At 39.4% G+C, this 12020-nt stretch overlaps 1 protein-coding gene across 7 annotated transcripts in view; it reads right to left on the bottom strand.

Annotated features, from left to right (window-relative positions):
• Nucleotides 1-630: 630 nt before the first annotated feature.
• The window catches only part of LOC115088022 (gastrula zinc finger protein XlCGF26.1-like), a 52388-nt gene continuing 40998 nt past the window's right edge, over nucleotides 631-12020 (bottom strand). For 4 of the 7 annotated variants that reach the window (XM_029595880.1, XM_029595879.1, XM_029595883.1 and 1 more), the window contains 3 exons: nucleotides 10846-10974; nucleotides 7732-7839; nucleotides 4335-7086 (listed from right to left, as the gene is read on the bottom strand). In XM_029595880.1, the coding sequence (XP_029451740.1) occupies nucleotides 5747-7086; nucleotides 7732-7839; nucleotides 10846-10974 (1577 nt within the window). In that variant the 3' untranslated portion in view covers nucleotides 4335-5746. Of the gene's footprint in view, nucleotides 3212-4334; nucleotides 7087-7731; nucleotides 7840-10845; nucleotides 10975-12020 lie in introns of those variants that run through there. The other 3 variants (XM_029595885.1, XM_029595886.1, XM_029595884.1) reach the window with 3 other exon arrangements.

The following is a 12020-nucleotide window of genomic DNA, read 5'->3' as shown; positions in this document are numbered from 1 at the left end:
TAAGTTGAGATATGGCTACAATGTGCCTTAAACAGTGTTTATCAAACTATATAGCCATATCACAGAGATATCATGTGTTTTTAAATAATATTCTACCCCTATTAAAATTAGCTGCTTTGCATATATTTGCATGCATAAAATGTCCTAATACATGCTAACTAGCTAATGCATAGGCAATACAATGCAAATAAAATAACAAGGCTTAGGAAAAAAATTCAGCCATGTTACTTTATCGTATTCCAAGGAGGTGTAGATATTCTTTGACAGCGGGATGCCTATGCGCATCCTGATATCCATGGGAGGCTTCTTAAAGGGCCCAGGAGCCCAAGAATAACAAAACTCTTCCCCATTCCCTCAAAAAAACAAAGAAACCCTGGTGGTCGAGGGTGGCCCCATACCCTCGCACCTAATAAAATAAATAAATAAAAAGAGTTGGTGGTGGTATGGGGTGGTCCAGGTAGCCTCCTAGCTCCGAGCCAGTCGGCACCATAGCTCTAAATAGCACCCACTTGATAGGGGCAATGGCAAGTCGGCACCATTTTGGATGATGTTGTGACTACCTAGACCTGGGGGCTGGGGGACACTCCAGACTGCCCCATACCATGGACTCTTCTTTTAGGTGGTAGGGTCTGGAGGGCCCCGTAAACCACCAGAGTATTTTTTTTTTTTTTGAGGGGGGCCCACCCTAGACCACCAGGCCCTAATTTTATTGGACAGGCGAACAGGGGGAGAGGTGTTGGAGGAGCAGTGGGGGTGGCTTACTATCTATGGGGGGGTCTTTACTAAGGGTAGTGGGATTTGGGAAGGGACCATGGTCATATGACAATTTATTTATTTATTTATTTTTTTTAACTTTTAGGGTCTGCACCTAAAGCAACAGCTGGGGGTGGGGGGTCTTCAAAGACCCCTGGTGTATTTTTGACTCTTTGGGAGGGGAGGGGTTTCAGGCCATGTGGTCCTTTAAATCGATGGCCGTCCCATGTGACACGGGCCACCACTGGTCATCTGTGTGTCCTCTGCCACTTTCTTGTTTATCATGGAGTTTTTCCATTGTAAACCACATCATGGCAGTATTGCTGCGATATTTTGTTGGGGAGGGGCAAAATATCATGGGACCATCCCCTTGTGATATTTTGTTCCGCCTGCAATAAAATATTGTGGTTTGATACATCCCCCCTTTGGTTGCTGGTCTAATTCTTTAAAGAGTTTTTTTTGTCTTGTTTTGCTAATTCTCTATCTTCTTCCTTTTGTGTGCTGGTAAAATTTCAGTCCTTCCCTCTATTCGCTGGAATTGTCCAAGCTTAAGGACTGAGACTGATTATGCTTGCTCACTTTCATATTTCAGCACTGTTTGAGCATTTGGGTCCACTGATGCTATTAAGTATGCCTGGAGTTATTATGATAGCTCTATATGTGTAATCAATTTCAATAAGACCCATACCACCTTCAGCTCTAGGAACATACACTGATTTTTATAGATAGGCATGAAGGAGCTCTCTCCTTTTTATATCCAATTCTTCAAGATATTTATGGGCTAGTTTATTATTCCAAAGCAGTATGATAATCAGCTTGCAATTCCTGCACTAATAGGTTGTTTCTTATTCCATGCTGTTAAGGCATTTTTCAATATCAGTTTCAGTCTCCTATAGTACTCTTTACTGATCTTTTCTCTCAGTACTTTATGCCAAATTTTTCCACTTCCCTCTACTCCTAAATATGTATACACACCGTCCTGCTCCAGTTCTTTTATACTGCAATCTTCGGCTAGGGAGATATTTTCAGGTTTGCTTAATTTTCTTTTAAGGAAAAAGTCACATTAGCACATTTATCCAGGCCAAGTTTCATCCTGATGTCATCTGACAAACTCTTCACTACCGAGAATTGTTCGGCTAAATGGCATCACCAAAGCTGTAGTGTTTCAAATCATCTACAAATAGTAGGTAAGATATTATTTGGTAGGGAATTGATGGCTAGTTCCATAACCCAAGACATTAAGAATATTCAGTGGATTTAATGCCAGACAAATGTGATGACAGGAATCTTCTCAAAATATTCATTCCTTGCTGGATTTTTATGCTAGGAATGACAAATTGTCCATCTTTATAATTCAGGCACAGTGTAATCTGCCACATGTTATGGTAAACTTGATGTACCAAATAGGTGTAGGATTCACATTTATGCATGTATAAAGGCATGTGCAAATCCTGCACATATATAATGTACACAGGTTATAAAATACATAGAAATATACTTGGAAACATGTGCACATGTAAAAAATTATAAAAATACATTTTACTAATCTGGATAATTTCCGAGTTACCTGGAGAACACTGAAATATAAATGTTTAAAATTGTAATAAATGTTTCATCTGCTTCAGCGATAAAATGTGCCATTTATTACTGACGTTGATATGCTGAATTCAAATATGACAATTAAAGCTTCTGATTGGCTACTGTTTCCATGATATTTAAGTTTTTACATTTTACACCTATATTTTATTGTGTAAATAGTAGAGTTTTAATCATAAATTGTAAACTTAGGTCTTTTTTGTGTAATTATGACTGAATAATCTTTCACCTGACAGGAGATTCCACTGCTGTAGTCTTGAGCCCAACAGATCTGCCTTACTCCTGGGTAGTTCCAAATCCCTTACAAGGTCATTCAGTTCACTCTGTGTTATGAGGTGTGGTTCAGAGGAGGAGGATGGAAGAAAATCTGGGTCATGCGACATTGATTGTTCAGGACCACAAGTTTCATCCTCTTCCTTGGCTGACGCCAGGGAGAATAATTCTGGCACATCAGGAATCGGCAGTCCTTTTCCGTGGGGTATTGGGCGTTTAGCAGATGGAATGTTTGGATACTGCACAGTCCACTTTTTCTTCTTTGACAAACCTTTCCCAACTGGAGGCACCATGCAGAAATAACAATTAGCAATATGATCTGTTGGTTCTCTCCAAATCATAGGCAATGCAAAAGGCATAGATTTCCTTTTCCTGTTCAACCACTGGTGAAGATTTGTTGCACAAGTGTTGCAGCATATGTGTGGTGCCCAGCTCTTGTCCTGATCTCCAATTTTGCAGCCAAAATACAGGTAGTAGGCTCTCTTAACCAGAGCGGTTATACTGCGCTTCTGTGATGCAAAAGTCACTTCACCACAAACATAGCAGAAGTTATCTGCATTGTTTACACAAGTACGAGGCATCTCTGATCCTATTCAGATAGAAATCAAAATCAAACACTGACAAATGACACTGTATGATTTCTAGAGCTGATCTAGGGCAATTTGCTCAGCAGAGTGATGTAAACTGAGTTATGATTGCATCATCCATGACTTCTAGGAATAATAAAATGCAATTCATATCATGTATGACACAATATGGGCTTCAGATTGCATCATTCCTTGTTGTGCCCGAAAAGCAACTACTTTCTAAACCCAGTCATAGATCTAGTCAAAGATGTTTATTATTCATTTCTGTTTAATTTGTGATCCTTTCCCTTCTTAATTCACTTATTCTTTGCAATTCGCAAGTCAAAGGTCATATATACTGATCCAGTCACATATCTTGAAAACTAAAATCAATCATCATTTTCATTCATGTAGTAAAGAGTTTGACCACATTCATTTTGGAAGCATTTTGGCTGAGACCAGTGTAAGTAGCAGCACTTATCTGGATAAGTTCTGATTTATCTGGCTAAGTTAGATAGCTGGATAAGTCTAAAAAAAATGCTAATTATCTGGCTGACTTACGGGCCGATACAGTAAAGTCCGCGAGAGAGCGGATGAACGCCCGCTCTCCTGGTGCGCGCACCGGCCCCTCGATGGTGAGTGAGATTCTGTATTCAAATTAGGTGGCACGGTAGAAACGGGGAAAAGGAGGCGCTAGGGACACTAGCACGTCCCTAGCGCATCCTTTTTGACAGGAGCGGCGGCTGTCAGTGGGCTTGACAGCCGACGCTCAATTTTCCCGGCGTCTGTTCTCGAGCCCGCTGACAGCCACGGGCTCGGAAACCGGACGCCGGCAAAACTGAGCGTCCGGTTTTTGGCCCGACAGCCGCAGGCCGAATTCAAATTTTTTTTTTTTTTTTTTACTCTTCGGGACCTCCAACTTAATATCGCCATGATATTAAGTCCCGGTGCTGGAAGAAATTAGCGCCGAACTTTGGGTCGGCGCTAATTTCTGAAAGTAAAACGTGCGGCTTAGCTGCACGTTTTACTTTCTGTATCCTGCACGCATACCTAATAGGGCCATCAACATGCATTTGCATGTTGAGGGCGCTATTAGGTGCTGCGGGTTGGACGCGCGTTTTCCTCCCCTTACTGAATAAGGGGTAAGCGAAAACGCGCGTCCAATAGCAGGCTAACAGTGCGCTCCGTCGGAGCGCACTGTATTGTATCGGCCTGTTAGCTGGATAAGTAGCATTTTAAGATTTATTTGGCCAAGAAGTGGCTACTTAGCTTGATAAATTGGAACTTGTCTGGATAAATGCCACTACTTTTCCCGATAACTTGGAACTTGTCCGGGTAAATGCTGATTACAAGAGTTAGCCAGATAAATCAGAATTTATCTAGATAAATAGCGCATGACTGCTATACTCACATATTTTTGCAACTAGCTTTAAAAAAATATGCATGGAGATTTTACCCGTGTAATATACATACAATTACCCCCCATAAGTCGGCTTTTAAGCGTGCAAGCTGAGAGATTTTCTAACATGCATATGGAAATGAAATTACCAGTTATACCAATTAGTTTACCAATTCCCCCACACCATCTGCAGATCAAGACCATCCTGGCTTTTCAGCCTTAACTCCCCCTATTTCACCCAGACCTCCCACCCAGTCAGTATTTCACTTTTAAGAATTTACGGTCTCTTTCTCCAGATATAGAGCAGGTATCAATATACATGGGTAAGCTGCCAAATTTACATGTGTAAATTGCTTATAAAATAGCAACTTATTCACATAAATGTTGATTGAGCCCTAGAATGCTCTGACCCACCCCCCCTTCACACTTTTTTTTTTTTATTTGCACACATAAATTTACTTGTGCATTTTTACCTTTGCATGTATTTAGAGGTTTATAAAATAGCATATACGTGAGTATATACTATTTACATGCGTAAGTGCTGATTTTTTTTAGGTTTAAATCTTTTTATTATTTTGAAAACCTAGTAGAAATTATGAACACATGGTACACATTTGTTTTTGATATACACCATGTCATTGCAATAAGCATATGTGCTGATTTTATGCACGCAACTCTTTGGAAATTCACCTTAAAAGGTTTCAACTAATTATATAGCTGGTTTTAATGGCTTTATTCAACATAATCTGGCTTTTGGTTCCATATGCTCCTCTTTTGTTACCCTTCTGTTGCCTACATATTATTAGAATCAATGCGATCATAATTTCTATCTGCATCTCTTGTAATAAACAGCTTATAGATTGTAGGCAAATAAGTTATTGGGGATGTAATTTGATTCTGGAAGGAGGCATGCTGTTCTTGTTATTAGCCATTGTGGAGTTAATTCTGGCTGTCTGATCAACTGGTTTTTGCAGTTAGCCAGGTCTTGGTGGAGAGATGTTAACATTTGAGCCAAAAGGTTAGACACCATCAGGGCCAGTGCACTTATAATTTGGGGAAGATTTTATCCTGACTTCCGTTCAGCTGTTGTAACATCAGGCCATGCCACAGTTTTGATGTTTGTCTTTTATCCAAGAGTGTGGGATGTTATTAAAAGCTTTCATATAGTCAATCCTTGCTCTCGGGTGTGGATCGTTTGGTGTCTACTTAGAACAGATTTTTGACTGAACATTTTATCACATTCAGAACATTTAAATGGTTTCCGTGCCATGTGAACCATTCTATGTTGCTGCAGGTGACCGTTCCTACTGAAACATTTATCACACTCAGAACATTTAAATGGTTTCTCTCCAGTATGAATTTTTTCATGATTTCTCAGGACAGATTTCTGACTGAAGCCTTTATCACACTGAGAACATTTAAATGGTTTCTCCCCAGTGTGGAACTTTTCGTGAATGCGCAGGCCAGATTTTTGACAGAATCCTTTACCGCATTCAGAACATTTAAATGGTTTCTCTCGAATGTGAATCATTCCATGTTGCTGCAGGTGATCCTTCCGGCTAAAACATTTATCACATTCAGAACACTTAAACAGTTTCTCTCCAGTGTGATTCTTTATATGATTTTTTAGGCCAGATTTTTGACTGAAGGTTTTATCACATTCTGAACATTTAAATGGTTTCTGTCTCATATGGGTCATTTCATGCTGTTGCAGATGACCTTTCCGACTGAAGCATTTCTCACATTCAGAACACTTAAATGGTTTTTCTTGTGTGTGCACCAATTCATGCTGTTGCAAGTGACCTTTCTGACTAAAGCATTTATCACATTCAGTACATTTAAATGGTTTCTCTCCAGTGTGGGTCTTTTTATGGCTTCTTAGGCCAGATTTTTGCTTGAAGCTTTTATCACATTCTGAACATGTAAATAGTTCCTGTTCCTTGTGAAATTTCTGATGAACTGTAAACTGTGCTCTACAAGTAAAACGTTTTTTAGAGTCAGTACACTTAAAAGGCTGATCTTGTTTATGTATTTTTTTATATGCTGGCAAGTTTGATTTTCTAGTTAACGTTTTGTCACTTTCAGGGCATGCACATTTTTTTTCCTTTCTATGATATTGTGGGATACAAGTGTGACTTGAATTCTCAGTGAACATGTTCCCACATACAATCATTTCCTGATAGTCAGTAAAATGTGAGTTTGTAATTAGGTTTTCCCAAGTATCAGCACTTTTAAACAGACTATCTTCTTCATCGAGTCTCTGAGTTTGCACAAGATTTGGGTAGTGGTTAGAACTTCTCTCTTGTTCTGGACACACGTTTAGTTTCTTTGCTTTCTGAGCTTTATCTTTCACCGTAGGTAATGTTACTCTACTTATACCTCCTTCACAGTCAGCTGAAGTATCTGGGTAGTCACTGGAGGAGTCTCTGTGTTTTCGTTCCTCTTTCTGATGTCCCTCGCACATTTTCTGTCTCTTACTATTATTCCTGAAGCCATCATCTATTGGATAAAAGTGAGACATTGACCATTAATTTAACAAGCTATGGAGAGGGACATACAAACAAGCAATCCTTACTTAAAAGGAACATGAGCTCCCAATTCTGTAAGATCTGAGCTTCTGAATGTCTTGGCAGAAGGAGTTAAGAACTGCAATAAACTGAACTAGTTTAATAATGTACTATATCTCTCACTGGTAGGAAATCTCATGTCTTCAAGGCTTGAATTGGTCCGTCCCTATATTTAATTCAAAATAGATTACCTGCTTTATGCAATTGTACATATCGGAATTATTTGAAGATCTTTGCTTGGCTAAGGCTCTATATAACACATCACAGGAAGTAATGTTGCTTGTAGACAGGTATAGATGGGCAATCACACATAAACAGAGGAAGACAGACCATATCTGATCTCATCCTCATCTCCAGTCCTCCACTCTTGTTACATCAGTAACCAAAAACCTTGGTATGCCCTGCTGGAGACCTGGGATACTGAACCTCAGACCTGTCAGCAAGCAATTGAATTTTAAACGACTTAGTAATAAAACTTTTACTGAAAACCAGTAATTGGATTCACTCTCTATGTGCAAAGCTTGAAATACTTTACAGCTACATCAAGTATTTTATTACAAAGGAATTTTCTGCTCACTGCTCTTGGTATCAGTATCCTCCTCTCCTCCCTCCAGCGGGTCACTGACATCAGGCTCTTCCATTTTCAGGATGTTTACTGTGGGGTCAAGACTGTAACCTTGGCTGCCTGTTAGAAAAATATCTTCAGCTTTTAAATAATCTAGGACTTAAGAAAAGCAATACCTGGGGAAAAGTGAGATGATGGGAATTCTACGAGCTCTCAAAATGTAAGCATCCTGGTAAGAGATAAGAAACCTCTCTCGCTACAAAAAGGAGCCATGACAGGGAACACACACAAAAAGGTGGAAGGTATGAAAGAACCTCTATAGCAGGAACCATGGTGGGCAGGTCACCTAGTTTCCAACAATATTATGGCCATAAAAGCTGCTGCAGAATATGCCCCTTGCTATAGAATCCAACCTCCCTTCCTCTCCCCCTCCTGCTGCTGCCTGTATGGGCCATTGTGTCTACTCTTCTCCATCTGATCCCAATAGGGTCCCATCCTACCAGCACTATAGGGATCCCAGTAAATAAAAAACAACCACATGCAGCTGGGAGGGAGGAAGGAGCATAGTAGGGCAGCAGTGAGGGAGGCCAGAAATATTGCGTGATGGAAGAAAGGATGAAAGACAGAAGTAGATGAAAAGAGTGAAGTAAAGCAGCAGATAGACACAGGAAGTGAGGGAGAAAACTAGAGAAAGAGGAGAGAGACTGCAGATGAAAGGAGAGCAAAAAACTGAAGAGGGGAAAAAGAGTAGGTGCCATTGGAAAGAGAGATAGGTTGCAGTGAAATAGTGGGAGGAGGATAAAAGATGGAAAGAGAAGAAAAGAATGAAAAGAGAAAACAGAGAAACATGAAAATGAAAGGAAAAAGCAAAAGCAATGGAATCAGAACAAAACAATTATCTATACAACAAAGGTTAGAAGTCGGACTCTTGATTATAATGCTTCATTCTTGCTGGGCTTGTTCCAGAAAAACCTAATGATAAAACAGAAGCGCCACAGAACCCACAAGAGAATAAATGTAACTAAATAACACACTATTTCATAGACAAAATAACAAGCCTAAAAGCAAAAATCCCAAATGCATCAAAACAGGAAATTAAGATGCAGACTAGAGATGTGACACTATGGTCCACATTTGATGAGATATCCAGTATCAAAGTTGAATCCATGCTAAAAAATTTAAATCCAGCACCACATAAAATCGATACATTTCCTACCATAGACATAAAAAAACTAGCTGGCACCATTTCCCATACAATAGCCAAAATAATTAACTTATCCCTTAACGAAGGATCAATCCCAGATATACTTAAAGGTGCAATAATCAAGCCAATATTAAAGAAAAAAAAACCAGTGACCCAAATATATTAAGTAACTACAGACCAGTCTCAAACCTACCCCTACTTGCTAAATTGATAGAAAAAACAGTACAAAAACAACTAGCCGAACATCTAGACAACAACAGCATACTATATCCCTCACAACACGGCTTTAGAAAACACTATAGCACCGAAACATTACTAACCTCTCTAACAGACAACTTACTACGAGGATTTGATAGTGGAAAACACTACATTATGATACTATTAGACTTATCAGCTGCATTTGACATAGTAAACCATAACATACTACTAAAAAGGCTAGAAGAAATAGGTCTACAAAACAAAACAATGAAATGGTTCAGATCATACCTAAACAATAGATTTTTCCAAGTACAGATTAAAGACACAATATCAGACAGAATTGAGCTAAAAACAGGAGTACCCCAGGGATCCACACTTTCGGCGGCACTATTTAACATCTACATGCTGCCCCTATGCCACCTCCTGGCTGGACTAGGTATCATACACTACATATACGCTGATGACATTCAACTAATATTACCCGAAGAAACAATTGATAAGACCATAAACCTAGCAATGATGTACATTGATATAATTAAGCAATTACTAAACCAAATGGAATAATTAACATTGAAAAAACTGAATTTATACACCTAGAACGTAAAAGCTCTGAGGTGATTCAAAACCCCATCAAACTTAAAAACAATCAAGAAGTGGAACTAACCGAGAAAGCTCAAAACCTAGGAGTAATAATTGACACTGAACTCAGCTTTAAGCAACACATATCACAAAAAGTTAGAGAAGGCTACGCCAAACTTATGGTCCTCAGGAGGCTTAAACCCCTATTAACCCAAGCGCACTTCCGAACAGTGCTACAAGCACTGATATTCACTAGCACAGACTACTGTAACACACTATTTCTGGGACTACCACATTCCCCAAAAGACCTCTACAAATCTTGCAAAACTCTACTGCCAGAATACTTACTGGTAAAAGCAAAATAGACCACATCACCCAAACACTTGCCGAACTACACTGGCTGCCAATAGAACAAAGAGTGCATTATAAAACACTTTACAAAATTCACAAACTGATCAACGAAGAAAATGCAGACTGGTTAAACACAGCACTATGCGTACACGTTCCACAGAGAAATCTTAGATCAGCTAATAAAGCTCTACTAACCATCCCCTCAGTCTAGACAGCAAAACTGACACAAGTTAGAGAGCAAGCCCTATCATTAGCCAGACCAGCATTATGGAACTCACTGCCACTCGAAACAAGATTACAGAGAGAATTAAAACTCTTAAAAAAAAAGTTTAAAAACATGGCTTTCCAGAAAAGCATTTTGCAGTGAGATTGGAGAATTCGAAGTTTAAATGAACAAGCAAAAGAACATCTACACACAGCAAAAGTCACCTAGTAGCATATTTGTATATTTTATTATTTTTACTCATCATTATTATAGAGTAATTTAAGATAACTGCAGTATAAAGTACAATTCTTGAATGGTATTTCCTATTAATCATAAAAAAGGACAAGATCCAGATCACGCACGATATACCTTATATTATGAAAACATGTTACCGATAATTGTTTTGGCACTTTGGTAGTACGAATTTAACCAAATATAAATTTACATGCCTCTCTGTAAACCGTTGTGATGGTATATTACTAAACGACGGTATAGAAAAGATTTTAAATAAATAAATAAACAAATAAACAAACAAAACAATGAAACACTTACATCAGCCCATCACTAGCTTTAATCTTAGCTACGTCACCTGCTTTATGCAGTTCCTCACATGGGCCTGTGATGGTCAGATTTCCTCTGTCCTCAAATACTGGGGTCCTAATCCGAACTCCTTCTTGCTTAAATCGAATTAAAATGTCAGGTTTGACACTAGGGGAGCCTGTTGTGGGAAAAGATGGTTACAAAATGTTTAGAAAAGATATCCCATCACCTGTAGTATCACTGCAAGTGAGCTCAGAATTATGCTGTTTTCATAGGCATTGTTTCCAGTGCAGTGCTAAGGCAAAGAAGGGTGCTGCTATTTTGATCGTCATCAGAAATTCTTTATAGTTGTAGCCTGATCATTTTAACACTGAGGTGGGCAACTGCTTTCTTCAAGAGTCACAAACTGGTCTGGTGATCAGCTACAAGAAACGAGTGTTTGCTCAGTCTCATAGAACTTCAGAAACATCCATACTTTCAATCCTATCAGCAGCAGTGTGGTTGCATCAGGCTTACAAGAAAGCTGGTGTAAGCTGCATGGAGTGGGTATAGTTATAACCAGGCCCAACCTCCATGGTGCATGTGACTTTAAATTTTCAGTTTTATTGGGAAAGGCGATGACTTGCAGGCGTGGAACTAGGGTCAGATTTAAGATTTTGACATGACTAGAAAGGGGAGATGGGGATACCCTGGAGATTGGAGAGAAGGGGTCCAGAAGGCCATAGTGATGCCGGTGTGCGATTCTAAAAAGCATGCAAGAACAGGCTCTTCTTCAACCTAAGTATTTGGTGCCTTCAAAATTTGGCAGCCTAAGCAGTTGTCTGCGATGCCTACGTCTAAATCTAGGCCTACATGAAACTGAGGTGGTAAGATATATCCTGCCAGAGCTCCTCGTTCAAGCCCATGCACAGCAAAGAACTGGAAAAAACAATCAATGGCCCAATCCATGCTTAGGTAAAGAGGGATATGTCAACGGTAATGAGATCCAAACCATCAAAAGCAATTTCAGAAATATGACAAGGATAAACAAAAGACTGACTCACTGGAAACAAAGTCACAGACTTCCTCTGCCTATTCGACAGATTGAGCTATGGACACCAGAGATCTGTAGATCCCCAAGATCTTGCCTGTCCATGATTTAGCCATAATCCTCATGGTAAGACAGAAAGGTGCAGCCAGAATAGCAAATAGGTTAGAGACACTAGAACAAAAGCTAGACTCCTA

The sequence above is a fragment of the Rhinatrema bivittatum genome, chromosome 3, assembly GCF_901001135.1.
Source record: "Rhinatrema bivittatum chromosome 3, aRhiBiv1.1, whole genome shotgun sequence".
Taxonomy (NCBI): Eukaryota; Metazoa; Chordata; class Amphibia; order Gymnophiona; family Rhinatrematidae; genus Rhinatrema; species Rhinatrema bivittatum.
This window is presented reverse-complemented; position numbering and strand designations above follow the sequence as displayed.